This window comes from Anomaloglossus baeobatrachus, chromosome 6, assembly GCF_048569485.1.
Source record: "Anomaloglossus baeobatrachus isolate aAnoBae1 chromosome 6, aAnoBae1.hap1, whole genome shotgun sequence".
Lineage (NCBI taxonomy): Eukaryota > Metazoa > Chordata > Amphibia > Anura > Aromobatidae > Anomaloglossus > Anomaloglossus baeobatrachus.
The window spans coordinates 493,210,135-493,232,905 of record NC_134358.1 but is presented as its reverse complement, the minus strand read 5'-3'; the positions used below and the strand labels follow the sequence as shown (position 1 = coordinate 493,232,905).

The window sequence follows — 22,771 nt, the reverse complement described above, 5'->3', positions numbered from 1 at the left end:
AGCAAAGATCAGTGGGCCCCAGGCAAAGATCAGCGCCGCTTCCCCCCCGGGCAGAGATCAGTGGGCCCCGAGCAGGGATCAGCGTCCCCCCCTTCCCCGGGCAGAGATCAGCGCAGGCCCTGGGCAGAGATCAACACCGCTCCGTTTCCTGGGCAGAGATCAGTGGGCCCCGTGCAGAGATCAGCAACTCTTCGGCTCACAGCGCTTACCTGTCCAGCTTGCTGCCGCGTCCTCGCCACCTCAGTTGCTGTTGCAGGAGTGTAATGAGGTCTCAGAGTGATGACCTCACCTCCTGCTGCACGTCCCTGCTCTGCTCCAATGACCCTGCCTCCACTACATCACATGGCTAATTTGCATGCTCCGCCCCTTCGCATGCAAATTAGTCATGTCTGGTAATGAAGCGACACTGCGGGGCCCCTCTGCTGCTCCTGTGACTGGGGCCCAGTGAAGAGGAGGGGCCCATCCTGCCTGAGGCTAAAAAGAAGTATTTACTCTGAGCCTGGCCGGGCCCCCTCTCTTCACGGGGCCCCCTACACTAGGCACAGTAGTAATGCCCTGATGGCGGCCCTGCCTGCACTCCTGACGTAAGCGCTGTCACTGACTTCTATGCCCGCCGCATTCACAGGGAAGATTCGCTAGAGCCCATGACATCACCGCTAGTGACAGTCTCGGGCCGCCCGCGAGACGTGGTGTGAAAACGCGGCGGGCATAGAAGGCAGTGACAGCGCTGACGTCATCCCCTCGGCTGCCCGCACTGCAGTGTGAGAAGCTGCTGATACTGCAGTGCGGGCAGACACTGACACACTGCAGTGCGGGCAGCTGTGGGGCTGGCAGAGAGCGGGACACAGACTGCACGGGCACCCGGAAGTCACACGCAAGTGCTTCCGTGCGGCTTCCGGGGATTTTGCGGGCCCATTGACTTGTAATGAGTCACGGTCTGTTATCACGGAACAGAATAGGACATGTTCCATAATAACAGAGCGGACATATGGCATCTGATGTGTTTTTTGTAGGATCGGATGCATACGGAAGTGCTTGTATGTGCCATCCGATCATACACAAAAGACATTGAAAAAATAGTCCTGATGATTACATTACAGTCAATGGAGGGAATAACGCAGTTAGCTGTAGAAAATAAGTGACATGCTCTTTTTCTTAAGAAAATTCTTTCGGTAGATTTTCTTAAGAAAAAAACGCAGTGTGTGCACAGCTATTTTTTTTGCCATAGGTTTGGCTGGGGAATGTCTGCAGAAAGATTACAACCATTTTCTCAAGAAATTTCTGCAGCAAAAATGCAAAAAAACAGCAGGTAAAAACGCAGTGTGTGAACATAGCCTTTAACCTGTACCTAACTCCTGCCCTTTATAAATAAACGCTTCACAGTTTGCAGTATAACATTTCCGGGCTGATAATGCAGTGAAAAGCTTGAGACCCAGAGCCAGATCATACCCAACACATCACACACTGCCCGGTCACCATCACAGCTGCACGACAATCCAGAGCCAGCAGGTGGCGCCCGCAGACATTCTGCAAGAAATGTCCTCCCTTGGAATGAACACTTGTGTCCGCCAGATGTCGCTGGCAGCACGGCTTGTGTTGTAAATCAGGCGCTGTGCTGCTCGCGGCCAGCAGGTGGCGCTGCGATTCATGTTTTCTTCCCGCTTTTTGAAGATGTCCGGGCACATCTCCCAGCGATTTATAAACCGCCGCTTTTTTGGGGGTTTCGTGCTGGGGACTGCACTGAGCACATCCTCCTGCTTAGCCGCGCTCTATTTCTATGAACGAAAAAGAGCCGAACCAGGTGAGAAGCCCGCCCCCTGGCGGAGAACGAGAGCCTTTACTCTGTGTATGGCCGCCGCTGCATCCGGTCCATGCGCTGTGTGCGTTCCATATGGCATCCTGAGATCTTAACGGGCACTGATGGGTTAACACGTCTAGAACAAATTGCAGCAACAATGTATCAAGGCGAAGTCTCGTGGGCCGGTGTCCCCTGCCTTTCTCAGACACACCGGGGTCTCAGCCACACGGGGGTCTCAGCCACACCGGGGTCTCAGCCACACGGGGGTCTCAGCCACACGGGGGACTCCGATATGCAGGGGCTCAGACACACTGGGTGGGATCTCAGCTGCTGGGGGCTCAGACACACATGAGGCTCCGGACCCAAATATGCAGGGGCTCATACACACAAAGGGGGCGGCTCAGCCGGCTGGGGTCTCAAACACACACACGGGGCTCGGACGGCCGGGGTCTCAGACGCACTCTCACTGAGAACATTCAATAATTAGACGCACGAGAGGCTTGGCCAGCCGGGGTCTCACACAGAAGGGGGACTCAGATATGCAGGGGCTCATACACACGAAGTGGGGTGGCTCAGTCGGCTGGGGTCTGAAACACATGGGGCTCAGCCATCAGGGTCTCAGACACAAGTGGGACTGAGATATGCAGGAACTCATACACACGGAGGGGTGCTCAGCCAGCTGGGGTCTCAAACACACACTGGGCTCAGCCGGCTGGGGTCTCGGACGCACGAGGGGCTCGGCCGACTGGGGTCTCGGACGCACGAGGGGCTCGGCCAGCCGGGGTCTCGCGGACGCACGAGGGGCTCGGCCGGCCGGGGTCTCGCGGACGCACGAGGGGCTCGGCCGGCCAGGGTCTCGCGGACGCACGAGGGGCTCGGCCGGCCGGGGTCTCGGACACACAGGGCATAGCCGGCTGGGGTCTCGGACGCACGAGGGGCTCGGCCGACTGGGGTCTCCAACACACACTGGGCTCAGCCGGCCGGGGTCTCGGACGCACGAGGGGCTTGGCCGGCCGGGGTCTCAGACGAACGAGGAGCTCGGTCGGGGTCTCAGATGCATTGGGGCTCAACCAACAAAGGGCTAAGACACAGAGATTCACCTGCGCCCTGTTAACCCCTTAAACGCGCTGTCAGAGTTTAACGCGCTCCGGTAGGGATCACGCTGCTCCCCACTGTCATCGTCAGCCCCATGATGCGATCACGGGGCACCAAGGGGCTGTTATGACAGTGCAAGGTCAGCTGATGACCCTTGTCATGACTCACTTTCTTTAAATACCGGCAGGGCAGTTGTTTAACACTTGTTTTAAGTATTCCATTCCACGTGTGTTAATTCATAGTTTTGATGCCTTCAATGTGAATCTACAATTTTCAGAGTCATGAAAATAAAGAAAACTCTTTGAATGAGAAGGTGTGTCCAAACTTTTGGTCTGTATTGTACATAATTTGGTATCTACGCGTTCAGAAATGCCCGATATATCAAAATATAAAATCAATTAATCTTGTCGGTACACGGCATAGTGAGAAAGAGAATCAAAACTCCAAAATTAAGGGGGTTTTTTGGTCACCGCAACATTGCATTAAAATGTAATAACAGGCGATCAAAACATTACATCTACCAAAAAAGTGGTATAGTAAAAATGTCAGCTCAACGTGCACAAAATAAGCATCACACAGCTGCAGATCCCAAAAAATTAGAATGTTACGGATCTCGGGGAAAATGCCGACAAATGCGCAATTCTTTTTTTTTTTTTTTATTACAAACTTCTAAATTTTTTTTTTAACACTTAGATAAAAGTAAAACTATACATGTTTGATATCCACAAACTCGTACGTAGCTGGGGAATCCTACTGTAAGGTTAGTTTTGCCGTATAGTGAACAAACATGGTAAATAAGTCAAACGCCCCCAATATTTTTGCAATTTCACACTTGGAACATTTCCCCTTTGTTACGGTACAATATTGAGCAGAATGAATGGTGTCATTCAAAAGTACAGGTCGTCCCACAAAAAACAAGCCCTCGTGACCATATTAACGGAAAAATAAAAAAGTTATGTCTCTTGGAAGAAGGGCACGAAGAAATGGAAATCACCCATTGGTGAAGGGGTTAATGTCTAAATTTCTGACAAGAAAATTGAGTACATGCCTAAAGCAAAATGGCTAAATCGTGCACAAATTGTGAATATTTTATGTGGCCAGCATTATTTTCAAGCACTGCCTTAACTCTCTTTGGCATGGAGGTCACTAGAGCTTCACAGGAGCTGCTGGATCCTCTTCTACTCATTAATGATGACATCATGGAGCTGGTGGATGTTGGAGACCTTACTCTCCTCCACCTTCTGTTTGAGGAGGCCCCACGGATGCTCAATAGGGTTTAGCTCTGGAGACGCTTGGCCAGTCCAGCACCTTTACCCTCAGTTTCTTTAGCAAGACAGTGGTCGTCTTGAAGGTTTGGGGTCGTTATGTTGGAATACTGCCCTGCTGCCCAGTTTCTAAAGGAAGGGCAATCATGCTCTGCTTCAGTATGTTACAGTACATGTTGGCATACATGGTTCCCACAATGACACGTAGCTTCACACAGTCGGCAGCACTCATGCAGCCCCAACTATAACACTCCTACCACCTTGTTTGACTGTAGGTAGGACACACTTGTCTTTGTACTCCTCACCTAGTTGTCACCTCACACGACACCATCTGAACCAAATAAGTTTATCTTGGTCTCATCAGACCACAGGACATGGTTCCAGTAATCCATGTCCTTAGTCGGCTTGTCTTCAGCAAACTGTTTGTGGGCTTTCTTGTGCATCATCTTTTGAAGCGACTTCCTTCTGAGATAACAGCGATGCAGACCTATTTGATGCAGTATGAGGCATATGGTCTGAGCAATGATAGGCTGACCCCCACCCCTGTATCCTCTGCAGCACTCATATATCTATTTTGAAAAGACAACCTCTGGAGATGGCGCTGAGCGCGTGCACTCAGCTTCTTTGGTCGGCCATGGTGAGGCCTGTTCTGAGTGGAACCTGTCTTGTTAAACCACTATATGGTTTTGGCCACCGTGCTTGTTTTTACCATCAGTGTTTTTCACAGATGATTAAATAAATACATTACAAAGCTTCTTCTATACATTTCAATGTTAAACCTGTGCATCCGTGTGCTGTACGTGTTTTTCACAGACCCATAGGTTTGTATTGGTCCTTGGTATCTGTTCCACCTAGTATATGATAACAGCTTTTTTTGTTACACATCAATCAATTATAAATCAAACTACTATATCAGAAATATCACTGTGGTTTATTAACCCTTACAGATCTATTAGAGATCTATTACCCAGTGGTCACTGAACTTATTATATTGTTAATATTTCTTATTTTTTGTCTCCAGAACCGGTACAGAAGCCTCCGTTGGAGGAGTTTGGATTCCCGCAGAGTGGAGAGGAGGTCAGACAGTATATCAGTCATGCTTTGTCTTATGATCAAGCAAAGAAGACGCCACGTTGGGTCATTGAGCATCTTACCAAGGAGAAAATAGTTGGTGAGTAAAAGACTTAAAGGGGTATTCCATTATCCCTAGTATATGCAAATAGCTTTATAAATGTTGAGGGTGGCGAATGAAGGGGTTGTAGCAGTCATTCTCTTCATGGTCTTCCATGCAATGTTTTGATAGAAAAACTTAAAGGGACGTCTCCTCATCAAAAGCGGTTAAAATTGTAAAGTGTTAAAACAAGAGACTTTACAATGTACTTCTTAAATATCCTTTCTGTTTTCAAGAACCAAGGGATTTTTAATTTTATTGTTGTCTATATTAGCAGTCTATCAGTGGTGGTCAGTCTCCTAGGCAAAGGATGCTGCGCTTACAAGCTCTATGATGTACGTGTAACTGCTGGGCAGATCACAACGTCAAAGCTGCCTCATATAGCACCATCAGAGAGTGTACGGTTCAGGATGCAAACAAGCTGCTGGCCTGAAGGGTCAATCAGGCACAATCCTGCCCTATTTCCCAACTTCCTGTGTGTCGCCCAGGGCTATGTCAGGGCTATGCTTTGTCACGGGTGTGTGATGGCCGATGCCCGGTTCCTTGACCCTGAGGATGCTTTTAAAAAGGGTTTATATACAGGGGAGATGAAAGAGTTTATATCGTGACTCCATTGGCGGGTTGCGGCTAGGTAGATGGAGCTGCCGCTGCACAGTTTATGTCCACTGGGGCTGGTGGTGATGGCAGCTGGGATGTTGAGCCCTCCACAAGTAGGGCTGAGCCCCAGGGTGTAGATGATTGGGTGCGGTGTGGGAAGAACGGAGACCACACTATGGGAATGCAGTCCAACTCCGGTTTTTACTCACAGCAGATGGTGACGCTGGATGGCTGGTTCAGACCTCTGGTCCCTGTAGTCCCAGTGCCGGTGTGGTAACCAGGTGGTTTCTTTCCCCTGCACCTCTCTGTCATTTTGTGGAACCCCGTGGCTTGGAGTATCTTGGGAGTCCCCTCCTGTCAGTTGTCAGGCTCTCATCCGTACGGTGGGCCAGGCAGTGTGATCCCTGTATGGTCGGTATTTGGTTCCAGTCCCTGGCTCAATCGTTACTGCTAGTGCTCCCGGATTCTTGGGTCAGCGCGGTCCTGGATGGTCCCCTCACTGTGCAGGTATTTGCTAGGCAGTTTAAAACGTTCACCTAACCTAGGGCCCTGTGCCCCATCGGTGCCTTGGTTCCAGGGGTACTTCGTCGTACCCTCCCTGGCAACCACACTCCTGTACCAGTCAGGCCACCGTTATACAACCCCGTCTTGTGACACGTCTGTCTCCTTCCACTCTACGCTACTCAATTTCTGTCTCTTCTCCTCCCGCCGGGTTGTTGGCTAGTGGACTGGATCGGCTCCCCCTAGGTGGCCATCCATTTGGTCCCCAACTAGTCAGTCATCCCTGTCTGGGTGAGGGAACTGGGGATGTTGTGTGTGTGTTGATTGTTACCGGCATTTAGCTTCCAGGTCCATGGGTGTAGGCCCTGCATCCGTGACAGGATGCAGTACCTTGTCGTTCCCTAAAGGGTTCAGGGGCGCTACACCTGCTTGCTAGGTGCTGTGCACTCCTGAAGGCAAAATGTGGGACAAACCCTTTAATTAGCACTGCACCCCTTTTGTTCTCCGGAAAGGTCGGGTGCACAGACGTCTAGCAATATGGCATGAGCATGACTTATCAGATCATAAATCGTGCATTTGTTACTACTTTTAGTGGCTGTTACATTCATATGTTTTTGATGTATTTAGTTTTTTTATGGTGATTTTTGAATACCACACGGCAGCGCTGGTTTAGATTAAAGCCTGAGGTCTTGCACTTTCACTGTAAGGGGGGCTGCGGGGGGTTGTGGGATCCCGCGCTGCATGTCCAGATCCCACGATCCAGAAGTTCAAACCTGATTTTTGCTACAAAGTTGTGTTGTGTAGCCTGCCATTAGAGAAACTCCTGGACATTTTATTTATAGAGAATCGGTGAACAGGTTTTTGCAATTTAATCTAAGAACAGCAGAATGTAGGGGCAGAGACCCTGATTCCAGGAAAGTGTCACTTGCTCACCAGCTTGCTTTGGTTTCAATTCAATCAGTGTTTTATCAGCAGGAGATTATCCCTGCAGGACTAGGTATCACATGCAAGGAAGTCAAGCTAATCTGTGTACCCCCCCCCCCCACTACTGATTAGCAGCTTCCCGACCATGTACAGTGTGCACAGGAAGCTGTCAATCAGGGGTGTGGATAAGGTTATACACAACTAAGCATTTACAGCGTTGCTGCATCTACAGCTGGGAACCAGGAATGGTTTTCAAAACTGCACCAAGCAGTCCAGTCAGTGATATAATGCCGGAATCAGAGTCTCTGCCCCAACATCATAGCAAAAATCTGCTGATAAATTCCTTTTAATATTTAATTAGTAAAATAATCTTTTATTATGTGGCTGCTCGCTGTTTTCTTTTAAGGGCATCCACAGACAGGACATTGTTTGTTTCTTAAAGGGCCCTTCTCGTGTGAACAGCAGGGAGGCTCAGTGCAGGCTTGGATATCCCCTAATAAAGCACAACACACCAATTTATTTTGTATTTTTAGGGTTTAGGATGTTTTTTATCTTTTTCTTCAGGTGTTGCTGACCGGAAACACTGCCGATTTATACCAGATCCAAACATTCCACAATTATTTAGTGCCAGCAATGACGACTATTTACGTAGTGGGTGGTCCCGGGGTCACATGGCACCAGCGGGGAACACTAAACATTCTACAGTAAGTCTGTGTTTTTTTGTTTTTTTTTATGGGTTTTCTTTTATTGTTTGTTTGTCTGAAGTAGAAATTCTCTTAAAAATAAAAAAAAATTAAAAATATTTTTTTTTCTTTAATGTTTGAACTTGCATATAAAATGGAATATATAAAGGGCATTACTTTCACTTGTGGGATAAAGATTAATTGCCTGATACATCAGGACCAGAGTTGGTCTTAATGAGGTGTTGGGCTGGAGTCAGATGCACGCCTCTTCATGAATCAGGAGCCTCGCCACAAATCCTCCTCCAGTCCCTGCTAGAGACAAATTTCTTGTAGCTCTCGTCATGAATTTGAGGAGCAGCGGTTGCCACGCCCCATCCTGCCCTAGCTCCTCCCACTTTGTCGTAGCTTGGTGAAAATGGCGTGAGAGCGGAAAAATTCGCATGCTTTAAGCACAGCTTCTCCAAAATGATGAGATTTTATTTTTATTTTTTCAGTTTTTTTTTTGTTTTTTATACACTAGAATACTAAAAGCTTGATGAATTGGGCCCTTAATGTTTCAGCCATTTATAGTAATGTCTTTATGTCTACAGGAGGCCATGGCTGAAACATTTTATCTGTCAAACATTGTGCCCCAAAACTATGAAAACAACGCCGGCTTCTGGAATCGGTAAGTCAATGGGAATTTGCTTTACAATTTGAAATGCAGATATAGTCCTGCCCCTAATTACACAGTTAAAATGGCCACAGGTTACAATAATTCCTTCACAACCAATGACGGATCTATCCATCATGGATCATGTGAAGTTAAGCCCCGCCCCCTGCCGTGGGCAGGTTGCGGCAATCCGCGCACATATCAGCTGTTTTCAACAGCTGACATGTGTGCCTGCATGTTACGAGTGGAATCGCTTGTTACGAGATGTATATGCGCGCAGCCATTACATTTACTTACTGCCGCCCCCACCGGAAGTCACGTGCGTGATCACGTGACTTTCGGTGGTTGCCATGGTAGCACAGGGTCATGTGATGACACCTGTAGTTAACATGAGTCACTTCCTCTCAATGCCGGCAAAGTGCCAGCACTGAGAGTAAAGCACCATATCTGCAGATCTTAGATCTGTAGCTGAGATCTGCAGATAGGGCAGAGCGATCGGATTGTTGATCGCTATAGCCCCCTAGGGGGACTAGTAAAATAAAAAAAAAAAGTAAAATAGTAAAATTAAAAAAAAACAAAAAACCTAAAAGTTCAAATCACCCCCCTTTCGCCCCATTGAAAATTAAAGGGTTAAAAAAAAATAATATATACACATATTTGGTACCGCCATATTCAGAAATGACCGATCTATCAAAATATAAAATCAATTAATCTGATCAGTAAACGGCATAGCGGCAAAAAAATTTCAAACGCCAAAATTACGTTTTTTGGTTGCCGCAAGTTTTGCGCAAAATGCAGTAACAGGCGATCAAAACGTAGCATCTGTGCAAAAATGGCACCATTAGAAACGCCACCTCGAGAAGCAAAAAATAAGCTGTCACTGAGCCATAGATCCCAAAAAATGAGAACACTACGGGTTTCGGAAAATGGCGCAAAACGTGCGCCACTTTTATTGGACAAACTTGTGAATTTTTTTAACCCTTTAGATAAAAGTAAATCACATGTTTGGTGTCTACGAACTCGCACTGACCTCAGGCATCACAGCGACACATCAGTTTTACCATACAGTGAACACTGTGAATAAAACATCCCAAAAACTATTGTGCGATCACACTTTTTTTGCAGTTTTTCTACACTTGGAATTTTTTTGCTGTTTTCCAGTATACTATATGGTAAAACCTATGGTTTCTTTTAAAAGTACAACTCGTCTCGCAAAAAACAAGCCCTCATATGGCAAGATTGACGGAAAAATAAAAAAGGTTACTGCCCTCAGAAGAAGGGGAGCAAAAAACTAAAATGCAAAAAACGGAAAACGCTCTGGAGCTGAAGGGGGTTGACCAGTAAAAAAAAAAAAAAAAAATTCACCTCCTGGATGTGTGTCATTCCTGTGACTTTTTGCACTATGTCTTCCAGTGGTTATGTGACATTATTACGCCACATGAGCGCTGCAGCCGATCAGTCTGTTGATGGTCTGTAGTGTTCATGTGTGTTCATAACTTGATTGTTAGAAAAAAGACTGACTGGGACACCTATATGTATATGTGTGAATTAGGTGCTAGCCTAAAAATACATGACTATAAGGATAATAAGCTGCACACTAACCACTATAAAAATATAAACATGAAAATGGTAAAGCATTATTGCTATAGGGATACTATGAACAATAAAAAATACATTTAGCTATCTGGAAAAAATCAAATGCATGAAAAATGGTATTGCAAAACTGCTATGAATATTTGAAAGTAGTAGAGATGTTTAGCAAATGTATTGATCACTGCAAATGAGCCCGAAAACCAACGACAAGGTAATCGTAGGTAAATGGTCTTCAACATACAGTGGTCTTTTCTGACTTCAAACCATATTGAACATGCAATTTCCAAGACAAACATGTGACAAGACATGGCTGCCTTGTAGGACCTTTCTGCAGTATGTGTACGGGGAAGTACCAAGCAAGCGGCGAAAGGTAAGGGAAGAGGACCCCTGCGTCTCGGGAAGGGGGAGAAGGTGACCCCCTAACCAATCCTACTGCTGGTCCCTGGGATCCCTCACCACCCTAGATAGATTCCACTCCTATGCGCTGAGCCGGATACCTGACCCTAAGTATCCATGGGAACGGGTGGGATGAGCTCTTCGGCAACCCCACTAAAAGCTAAAGGAAGACACAGGGAGGACACACGGGGGAAAATGCACAAACTACTTATCCACAGATGACTCAGGTAGAAGTTTAGCAACGATACCACAGATGAGAGCAAGCCACCTGTTTGCAACAAGAGCTAGAGGGAACTAAATAATATTACCAGCACCAGTCCAGGGAAGAAGGGAGTATTTACACACCAAGAGAATACTGATAACCACCAGCTGGGTGGAAGGTGAGCTCCTATTGGGTCCTAAAGGGGGAGAGATAAAATCCAGCAGGAAAGCTACCCATTACACTGAATACTAACAGCAGGAACAATAGAAAGTCAGGGAGCATTTTGCGCAGCCAAACGATGTGACCTTCTATTGTCAGAAACCACATGACTGTTCTGTGACTCGTGATACACCCATGACAGTATGGGGGAACATGGTGCTATGTTCTCTTTACTTGTGCCAGGATGAGCAGCTCTATTGGGCAGTAGTGATATTTTCCATAGAAAGTGATTTACAGCTTTCAGCTGCTTTATCTGATGCTTGGACTGTATGGAAGGACTTGCTTTATTTGTGCTGATTTTCTCTGCCATGTTCAGACAGCTGCTTTTTCATTCTGAAAAATCCAATACTCTTTGAACAGAAAATCCTAGAGTGACCCCTGATTTCGGCTGCAGGTTTGCAGTTTACACTGGTGTTTGGGTCTGTACAATTTAGCCTAATTTTCTTGCTTTGGACAATCCTTTTCTGTTAGTCCCTTTGATGAAATTTGCTCTTCTCCTGAGCATCACGTCATCACAGGGGATAAAGGATATTATGTTTTCTCTAGAGCCAGTGTTGCCCTTTGTGGTAACAGATGAGGATCACGATGGGCAGACCTTTATAGTAGACTCAGGGGTAGGGTGCAGTGTAACCTCCAGTTAAAATAATAATTGGGTTTAAGACAATCATTGGGGGTTGAAATTAACAATTGGTCCCAAAGCTTCCAAAATATGAACCCAAGAAAAAAAGAATACAAATTGTAAACCTAAGGGCATGTTTATATTGTTAACTTTCATCAATATTTTGGAGCAAAATAATTTCCTTCTGAGATAGATAGTAGATAGATAAATAGACAGAAGAATAGATAGAGGGATAGATAGAGTCCCTGTGAGCACACACTGCATTTAGCCCGAGCGGAAATATGTTGTTCACATTACCGGCCGTGGGAAATGTCCTGTGGTTACCTCTGCTGTCTCGTTGCAAGGCTGCATTCAGTAGTGTGTCAGTCACGGTTGGATGCAAGCATCGCAGGATGTGGATTACGCCGGAGCTGTGTGTTTGGGAGGGGTTAATAAAGGGGTGAAACAGGGGCTTTTTTGTGTTTAAAATAAAGGATTTTTCGGTGTGTGTGTTTTTTTTTCACTTTACTTACGGGTTAATCATGTCAGCTGTCACATAGACGATGCCATGATCAAGCCTGGACTTAGTGGCGGCGATCCGCCGCCATTAACTCCTTATATTACCCTGATTGCCACTGCATCACGGCAACAGGAAGAGCTGGGGACACTCCGGTACTGCCGCATAATTGATGCAACAGTCCCGGGGCAGATGCGGGCTGATATTCTCGGCTGCGGGAGGGGGGGGACATTAACCCTGACCCTCACCCTCCCCAGCCTGAGAATACCGGGCCGCCGCTGTGTGCTTACCTCGGCTGGACGATAAAAATACGGCGGAGCCAACATGTTTTGTTTTTTTTCCTATATGTCAGTTTGATTTGTATGTGTATTCTATAGGTCTGTGTGTGAGTGCGATGTGTGTGTGTGTTTTATGTCTGTGTCTGATATGTGTGTTTACTCTCTGATCTGCTTCCTCTTCCAAGCATAATGACATCACTTCCCTGCAAACTGCAGGCAGCGATGAACATTATGTCCCGAAACTGCGAAATACCGGAGGGAATAACACAGGAAAACGCAATGAACAGCACAGAATTTGCTACCTGCGTTATTCACTGCGGGATTTCACGATTACATTGCAGTCAATGGAGTGAAGTGCCGCAGCGACGTACGGAAAAGAAGTGACATGCAATTGTTTTTGCTGCGGGAATCCCGCAGCAAAACATGCAGCTGTCAAAATCCGCATTTTTTTTCCCATAGGTTTTGCTGGTGAATCACTGCAGAGATGTTACGAACATAATATGCAGCGAAACATGCAGCAAAACCGCAGTAAATCCGCGGCAAAAAACGGCAAGTGCGCACAGGGCCTTAAAGTGATTTCCATGTGGAAATTGCCCCAACCCATGACATGCTGTATGTATGGGTTAGACCCATTAAAGGGCACCTGTATCATGTATAAGCATTAGGGCAGAAAGCCATGGAAAAAATTCTGGAGGAGGCTTCTCCATGTCTCTTTAGTGATGGACTACAAACTGTAGTCTGTTTTCTTCACTGTAATAGAAAAAAGTGTCAGTTTATGGTCTGTTGGTGGAGAGACTAAAGGGGGCTTTACACGCAGCGATATCGCTAGTGAAAGCACCCGCCCCCGTCGGTTGTGCGTCACGGGCAAATCGCTGCCCGTGGCGCACGACATTGCTAACACCCGTCACACTATACTTGCCTGCCTAGCGACGTCGCTGTTGCCGGCGAACCACTTCCTTTCTAAGGGGGCAGTTCGTTCGGCGTCACAGCGACATCACTAAGCGGCCACCCAATAAAAGCGGAGGGGCGGATATGAGCAGGACGAACATCCTGCCCACCTCCTTCCTTCCTCATTGCGGGCGGCCGCAGGTACGAGGTTGTTCCTCGTTCCTGCGGTGTCACACATACCGATGTGTGCTGCCGCAGGAACGACGAACAACCTGCGGCATGAACAACCAACGATATTATGAAAATGGACGACGTGACAACGATCAACGATTTTTGACGCTTTTGCGAACAGTGATCGTCGCTCCTAGGTGTCACACGCAACGATATCGCTAACGACGCCGGATGTGCGTCACTAACTACGTGAACCCAACGATATCTCGTTATCGATATCGCGTGTAAAGCACCCTTAAGGCCACATGCACCTTGAGTATTTGGTAGGTTTTTACCTCAGTATTTGTAGCCAAAACCAGAAGTGGAACAATCAGAGGAAAAGTATAATATAAACACAGGCACCACGTCTGTATTTTTTACCCACGCTGGGGTTTGGCTTACAAATCATGAGGTAAAAACTCACAAAATACTGTGCACGTGGCCTCCTGAGAAAGTCTAGAGTAGGGTTTTTTCAACTAGATTATTAAAGTGGTATTATCAACCCTTCTGAATAATGCTGTGTAGTCACTGTGCAGAGAGTACAACATATTCAGGATCCGTGAAGGTCCCATAGGTCAGACAGCTACAATCTTAAAGTGACATGTCATTTATGAGATGGAAATACCCCATTGCCTAAATATTATTAATCATCATGGATGGCAAATCTTTTTGTGTGGATACATATCCCTGTTTCTGGATCACCACAGAACACCGATTTCCCATTGAGAAGTCTAGGAGAAATGTATCTGTCCTTACAGACTCAGATACATAGAACTATTGGCAAATAATGACTTAAGAGTAGAGAGGTGAACCCGCAGATGTTCAGCAGACCCAGCCAGACTTTAAAAGAAAAAATCCGGTTCGGGACCAAACTTGAACCTGAACTTGAGTCTGGACTCCGAACCCTATATAAGTCTAAGGGACCCGAACTTGTGTGCTGTAAAATGGAATTAGTAAGGGCTAGGGAACTGCAAAATTAAGCAAAATGGGGATTGGAGCAGGACAGTTATAGTTACTGAGTCTCACGCATAGCTGTTACACTGCACCCACGTCCACTCATTAACTCTTCATGCATATTCACTGCTTTCCCCGCCCACCCTCTGTGACAGCGTCTGTGATTGGTTGCGTGCTGACATCTGTAATTGGTTGTGGAGTGTAAAAATAAATAATTGAAAAAATGGCTTCGTATCCTCCATATATTTATACCATGTGCAGATAAAGCAGACATCTACAGGCTAAAGCCCTCAGCTGTGTGTGTTACCTTGCTGTGTTTTAAAATACGAGGGACCACATGCAGCTTTATTAAAATGGCGTGCAATATATATTTTTTTCTTTTTTCCCCTCAACTTTGATACTCAGGCAAGATAAAGTGGACAGCTGTGGGCTGGTATGGAGGAGGCCCATGGCTATTGGGCCCACCCAGCCTAAAAATAGCAGCCCATAGCCGCCCTAGAATTATCACATCCATACGATTTACCCGGCTCATACTGATATTCAACATGTGCACATAGCATAATCCAGTAATCCGGTATTAAGTTCAGTGTGCACATATTGAGCATTTGGTTGTAGACATTTCTGCACCAAATCTGCATCGCTTGACAAAAAAATCTCTCAAAAACAAGACGCATTTCCGGTGTGTTTTCTGCCGGGAGATGCAGAAATGTCTGCATCAAATCTGCATCTCCTGGCAGAAAAATGTACCAAAACGGCATGAAAATGCATGTGGTATTGGTGTTTTTTTGCCAGGAAATGCAGATTTGGTGCAGAAATGTCTGCAACCAATTACTCAGTGTGCACACATTGCCTAAGCTGGCATTGAGTTCAAAGACTTTAACTTAGGTGAAGTCACTGAGTTCACCAAAGGTCAGTTCACCTGAGGTCACCGTTGGGGTACCATGGGAATCTCCAGCTGTGACTTCAGGTGAACGCCGTAAGGTCATAGCTGCAGCTCTGTCAGTGGGCTCGGTGACGTTTTCGAATGTGACTACGCACTACAACCTCAGATGTAGCAGAGCTGGGATTCTTGCAGGACCTTGTGTGGATTACGTCTGACCTGCACGGGTGTTTTGGGGGTTAATAAATTGGAGAAAGAGGGTGTTTTGTTTTGTTTTGTAAATTAAGGATTTTTCTCATAGACCCCTCCTCATTACTAACCTTGGGCTTGATGATAGCTGTGGATTTTTTTTTTTTTTTTTTATACAGTTCACAGCTGTCATTAACCTCTTATATTACCCCGAAAGCTACCACACCAGGGCAATTGGGGTGAGCCAGGTAAAGCACCAGAATTGACACATCAAATGGATGCTACAATATGGGATTCTGCAGGATGCAATTTTTAGGCTGGAGGGACCCAATAACCATGGGCGTCCCCAGCCTAACACTACCAGCCCCCAGCTGTATACTTAAATCTTGGTTGAGTATCAAAATAAAGGGGGGAATTGCACGCTGTTTTTTTTTTTTTTTTAAAGTATTTAAATAATTTTCAAAAAGCCGCATGGGGTCCCTTGAATTTGTAATGCACAGCCAAAGTAATGCACACAGTTTGGGCCTGCAGCCTGTAGCCCTCTGCTTAATCTGCAATGGATATCAATATATGGGGACCCTATGACATTTTTTCCAATTATTTATTTTTACACTCCACAACCAATCACAGGCGCTGACAGTGTGACTGCAACCAATCACCTACGCTGTCACGGGGTGGGCGCAAGAAGCCGTAAATATGCATGAGAGTTAATTATCGGACATGGAAGCAGTGTAGCAGCCATGTGGGAGACTCTATAAGTATAACTGTCCTGCTTTAATCTCCATTTGGCTTCCTTTTTAATTTTTTATCCAAGTGGCTGAACCTGAACAGTAACACGGACTTCCCTGAGAAGTCAGTGTTCGGAGTCCGTGCACGGGCACTAGGGGTTCACCCATCACTACTTAAGAGCGAGGGCGACTGGAGGTGGACATGTTCTCAGCAAGTAGTCATCATCCAGGCCATTGCATTTGTAATTTACTGAGTTCTGTCTTACAATGGAGTAACATTAGTTCATTTCTCTCATCGTATGAAATCTTTATCCAGGTTTGAAATGTATTGTCGGGACCTGACACAGCGATTCGACGATATCTGGATTGTGAGCGGCCCGCTACCGTTGCCCATACAGAATGAAGATGGCAAGAAAAGTGTCACTTATCAGGTGAGCCATTGTTTACCATCAGGTGTTCATGAAGTCACTTCAGAGATGACCGGTCAGCCGCTGAATTCCAGAAAACAATAAGTATCCTTCAGTCTGGCTGAACTTTGCTTTTTGCTCCTGCCTGATTGTGTGTAGAAGCGTTCAGTTGTGAAATGAAGTTCCTCTTATCAGCAGCTTGCGATCCACTTAATTTCTTAGTTGAGGGCAAAAGACACTGCACATTCTCATTAGGAGTTACCTATTTTCTCAGTAAGCAGGGTGAGATTATAATTTGATAAATTATAAATTCAGAATTTAAATGAGGCGCAATGAGCATAATTTGCAGCAAATGGCTTTGTGTGGCGGTGACTGGAAAACACCGCAGCATCTCCATATAGTGACTGGTGTGCTGTGGTATAAGCACTGGCATCATGGATGCTTCTGGGATGGGAATCTTGGCATTTTTTTCACCTACGTGTTTTTCTATAATCAACAACTTTTATTCCTAAATATACAGGTAATTCCACTCTTTCCACTCTTGGAGTATCCATTTTATTAGAAGTGTCCCCTTAATATAAGTGTGACACCCCTGTACTATTCAGGTCGTCACAGGGTACTGCACACACTGTCCTACCCATGCAGTATTCAACTCCCCATGGTTCTGGGTCTCTATCCTGCAGTGTTGCCTCCATCAGCATTCACAAATCCTAGTGACACCTTGCACTACACTTATCAGGCATACAAGTTGGCTGCTTAAGCTGGAATAGGGCAGTTCACCTAGGGGTCAGACAGAGTGGTGGGAAGGGGGAAGTCAGCGAGGGAGGAAGTGCAGAGCAGAGCTGACAGGCAGAACAGTAGTAGCTCCCTGTGAGAGAGGAGCTGGGAGAAGGAGCTCCCCAGTGAGTTGTTGGCTCCAAATGAGCGAAGTGAGAGGAAGCTGTGAGTTGGAGCTCCCAGAGGAGGAGAATCCTAGGTCGCAGGCGATGGTTTGGACCTAAAGGAGTTGGAACCCCGTTTACAGGGGATTGAGGTTAGGTGCCAGGACCGGTCTAGTGGACAGTCAGCAGCCTGAGCCTAATCGCCGGTCTGGGGCCGAAGGCACGGCGGGGTGCATGGAGCCTAGGTTGGGGAGAAGCTGTATGCAACCCGGCAATTAACCTGAGGAGAGCGGAGCCTTTATGGACTGATCCCACTAGCTCCAGAATCGGGGCACTAGCGCAACGAGGGGGATAGGGCTTTCCAAACAAGCGTCCCACTGAAATCCCAAGCGTGAGCCCTGAGAGCAGGCTCCTCCACTTAGCCACAGTGGGGAGCGGGGCCCGGATAGCTCCAAGCTACCGGACCACAACGGACACTTTAAAATTTAGTGTCAGGAGGCAGGTTACAGACCACCAGCAACACTGCAGGGGACGGGACCCGGACGAGCTCCCGTTTGAGAGGCAGCGGCACCCAGAGACTTGGTTTACCCGGTTGTCAGCGTCTGTTTATTGGCTGAGTGAGTACCTGAGTGATTTCCCCTTCACGGCACTCAGTAGCACCATCCAGAGTCCCGGGACCTACCCCTACCCGTGGAGGGCAATGACATCTTGATGCCCCACTCCATCACCCCGGGTACTCCCAACGGCATCGGCGGTACTTCCAGTTACCGCGCACCATGGATGGCGTCACAAACTATAACTCCCCTGTAAATATCCCCCTTTTACTTTAGAGTGTGGCCCCTAAGCCCCCGGGTCCGGAGACCCTCGAGCCACGAACGGACATTACCCCCGGATCCGAGTGGTTCGATCTGCTGCTGGGGCGGTACATAAGCTTATAACCAGTGCCAGGCTCATTACACCCCAGCAATTAACTGATTTGATATCCACTCTTTTTAAATGGGTTTGTCGACTTAATTATCATTCCGTCAGCACCATAGAGATTGGAACTACCTTTACCCACCCCCACTTTACTCTCACTTCTGTCTAATGACTTGTCATATTGGAAATTAAAGCTTTCCTCTCTGTTGGCCTGGATTGAGTTTGACAGGTAGGAAAGAAGGAGCAGAGAGACAAACACCAACCCCCACTTGCTTTCATACATTCGGGTGTACGGAGGCGGATTACACCTGATATCAGGGGGTGGACAGACTGGTTAATCTGAATGCATACACCTTATGGATGACACCTTGGGGTAATTTCTAGGGGTAAGAATATAATTTGTATATAATGGGATCTACTTATTTGCTATCACATTTTCTAGCAAATGATCCCAATCAGTGGGAATTAGGCATTACACAGTTACCTTTAAGTGGACTGCAAGTATGGGCAAGCTGGGTGGAGAGTTCTAGAGATATACACACAGCTTTTCTCAGTTTTGGCTACTTGATTGTATTTTCTACACTTTATAAGCCCTTGAAATATAAGCTTTGATGTTGCACTATTATCTCTTTGGTATAATAAAGATGTTCTTGATCATCCTGTATTCCAGGTTATTGGTAAGGACGATGTAGCTGTGCCCACACATCTTTATAAGGTGATCCTTGCCAGGAGGAAGCGATCCGATGAGACTCTAGCTGAAGGAGCGTTTATTGTTCCCAACGTCCCCATCAGCTTTCAGCATCAGTTGCCTGAATATCAGGTCCCTCTGGAGACACTTGAGAAGTGGTCTGGTCTCGTTTTCTTCCCTCAAGTGGACAAATTGAAAGAAGTGAAGAATCTTTGTGAGGTGGACACCTGTAAACTGATAGAACTAGAAGAATTCAAGCTATACATTGCAGGACGGACAATGAAGAATGCAAGAAACCTCCAGAAAGTGGAGAAGATTATGTTAGAATTGAGTGAGGCCAACATAAAGCCGGACAGTTATCTATTGGAACTTTATGAACAGAAGAAGAAGGAACTGGAGTCCAGCGAGACCGTTACTGTACGAGAAGGACGGAAAGGGTAATTTGTCTTATCTGCATGTTACAAGTCGCCTAATCAAAAGGAACCAAGTTCTGTTTGTTTTGCTCAGGAATCCGTAAAAGTGACCTTTAATCAGGAGAAACCCTTTACATTAAGACTTTTGTAAGGTACTCTAAAAATAAGGATGAGGCGAATAAAGCATATAAAGCAGGTCAGATTTGTCGGTATGCAGTGAAGCTGTACATAAGGCCGGTATATGAGCAGGAATAAGAAGACTTTCATCGCCCACTACCGGGCTCGTGAAGATGGGAGGAATTTTGCCGCAGGTTCAGTGATGGCTTTACTATCGATTTAGTTATGTGTTGATCGCAAACAATCCAACAAGGAGGCGGCTCCTGCTGTGAACGACTGGAGCCAACACACCAGTGAGAGCCACTAAGTTCTCTTAATGGCTCTCGCTGGGTGTAAAATTCCGGTGATCAGCGCACAAAACCCCGCCCACTTGAACACTCCCCTGCGCATTCTACATTTTAATTGGTCCCTTACAGGTGGGCGGGGCTTTGTCAATGTGTGGGCGGGGTTTCGATTGTGCTAACCATCTTAAATAGGTGTTCACCTGGGGTGAACACATATTTAATAAGAATCTGGCTCTTTTTGGTGAACGGAGCCATGACAGCTGGATCACCAAAAACAGCCAGACTGCCCATCACTACTACTGATACCAGGCAGTGTTACCAACTCATCAAGGGTTATCAGATGGTTTCTGAAAAATCCCATTGAGCTCCAATACATCTATATTTAACGTTCGGTTTACCCCATATTTAGCATCTATTAGTCTTGTATTTGGCTTTTACTTACATATATACCTGCCTAAATTCTTTTGCCTTATCCATAGGACCTTCTTCAAATAATGGAGGACACAAGAGTGTACTGTCATTTTCTTTGAGTTTTCTTTGCTTTTTTTTCTTTCTGTGCAAAAGAATGTAGTCTGTTACACATTTCAATGTAGAGACATTTGGGATAAATAAACCCCTATGTGGTACATGGAATATAGAAGAAAGTGTATATTGCCCTTGCTTTTGGGCATTTCATTTTTTTAATTTTTGTTTCTTTAGTCTCCTTTATGATAATGGGAACCTTGTGCTTATACTTAACGTATGTGCCAGTGTCAAGACCTTTACCTTGGCATATGTTATTGATACTGATAAAACAAAATGTAAACAAAGATCTATAGATCTCTATCGTTTCTGCGCAATTTCAAAATGTTAAACCCAAAACAATTATTTCTACAGTTTATGTCTAATATTACCATATGCCTTGGAAATAAAGGATTGTGAAATATCAGCTCTCACACAATGTGAGTACAGACCACGATGCACGGAACTTCCGCTGTCTTCGGACCTGAACTCAATATTCTCGTTGTAAAATATAAGGACCTTGAATTTAGGTCTGGAGACCCACGGCCATCCTGTGCATCAGGAAACATGGATCATGGATGTGTGACTTTTGATGTCACTGCAAAGGTTTCTTGACTTCTGTAGGGGCACATCATATACTGTCCAGGAATTAGTAAAGTCTGATTTTATTTTCTGAGTATTTATATCCTAACCTCCGCTTCAGTATAACAGGACTCATCAGACAAAATGTGATGGAAAAATAGAAGAATATACATCATAAAAATTATACAAGTGATGAAAACATCCAACTTTTCAGTTTTTGACTGTAAGAATGTGGTCATGAGCGTATAAAAAAAATAGGTCCGATTTTGTTTTTTTTTTTTTATTATCCAGAAAAGTGGGCCGAGTATTATTTTTTATTTTTTTTTATTTTTTTTTTTTTTACTTACCTGTCACCTGGGTGCTTTTTTTTTTTATTTTTTATTCAGCAGATATTAATCAATTACAGGACCATTTACCATTTCCTATGCTAGGGAAGTGTAATGTATCCGTAAAAATGGGATCCTATACTGTGGCTCTGTATGGCATTATATACCATATTTTTCGGACCATAAGACGCACTTTTTTTCCACAAATGTTGGGGGAAAGTTGGGGGTGCGTCTTATGGTCTGACTATAGGGCTGTGGCCGGGAATGAGGGTGCTGCGGTGGAGCGGGTCATCGGGGGCACGAGCAGGCTGTAGCAGCCTGCTGTGACCACGTGGGCCCGCTCATTACATATGCACGCCCATCCTCCCGCCCATTTCTCAGCGCAGAAGCCGGTGCTGCCAGGTGGGCGGGAGGACGAGCGGGGACGACGAGCGGGGACGCAGGCATAGTAAAGAGCCAGTCCGCATGATCGCCCCTGGCAATTACAGCCTGGAGTGATCATGTGCGGCTGTATTCACTGCCCCCCGCGCGTCATTACCAGCGCGGGGTGCAGTGAATCAGTGTACTCACCCGTCCCCGTGTGTGGAGCCGTCCCCCTGCAGCACGCGATGTCTTCCTGTCTGTGCCGGTCAGCTGATCGGCACAGACAGGAAGACATCGCAATGCTGCAGGGGAACGGCTCCACACACACAGGTCAGTGGTGCAGAGAGGAAGATGATCGGTGCTGCAGGGAGTGAGGAAAAGGTGAGTATAAATGTTTATTTTTTTTCTCTGTGCTATAGGCCATATACTAGGATGGTATATGAGCACGATGGGGGCATATAGCAGGATGGGGGAATATGAGCAGGATGGATGGGGGGTATACAGTCAGGGCCAGAAATATTTGGACAGTGACACAAGTTTTGTTATTTTAGCTGTTTACAAAAACATGTTCAGAAATACAATTATATATATAATATGGGCTGAAAGTGCACACTCCCAGCTGCAATATGAGAGTTTTCACATCCAAATCGGAGAAAGGGTTTAGGAATCATAGCTCTGTAATGCATAGCCTCCTCTTTTTCAAGGGACCAAAAGTAATTGGACAAGTGACTCTAAGGGCTGCAATTAACTCTGAAGGCGTCTCCCTCGTTAACCTGTAATCAATGAAGTAGTTAAAAGGTCTGGGGTTGATTACAGGTGTGTGGTTTTGCATTTGGAAGCTGTTGCTGTGACCAGACAACATGCGGTCTAAGGAACTCTCAATTGAGGTGAAGCAGAACATCCTGAGGCTGAAAAAAAAGAAAAAATCCATCAGAGAGATAGCAGACATGCTT

General features: G+C 46.0%; 1 protein-coding gene across 1 annotated transcript; it reads left to right on the top strand.

Annotated features, from left to right (window-relative positions):
* The first annotated feature begins 1,654 nt into the window (after positions 1–1,654).
* EXOG (exo/endonuclease G) lies at positions 1,655–21,255 on the top strand. The gene is made up of 6 exons (XM_075316735.1): positions 1,655–1,801; positions 5,180–5,329; positions 7,916–8,055; positions 8,625–8,701; positions 16,655–16,769; positions 19,215–21,255. Exons 1-6 carry the CDS (start codon positions 1,672–1,674, stop codon positions 19,671–19,673), a joined length of 1,071 nt encoding a protein of 356 aa, XP_075172850.1. The 5' UTR covers positions 1,655–1,671; the 3' UTR covers positions 19,674–21,255.
* Positions 21,256–22,771: the final 1,516 nt, after the last annotated feature.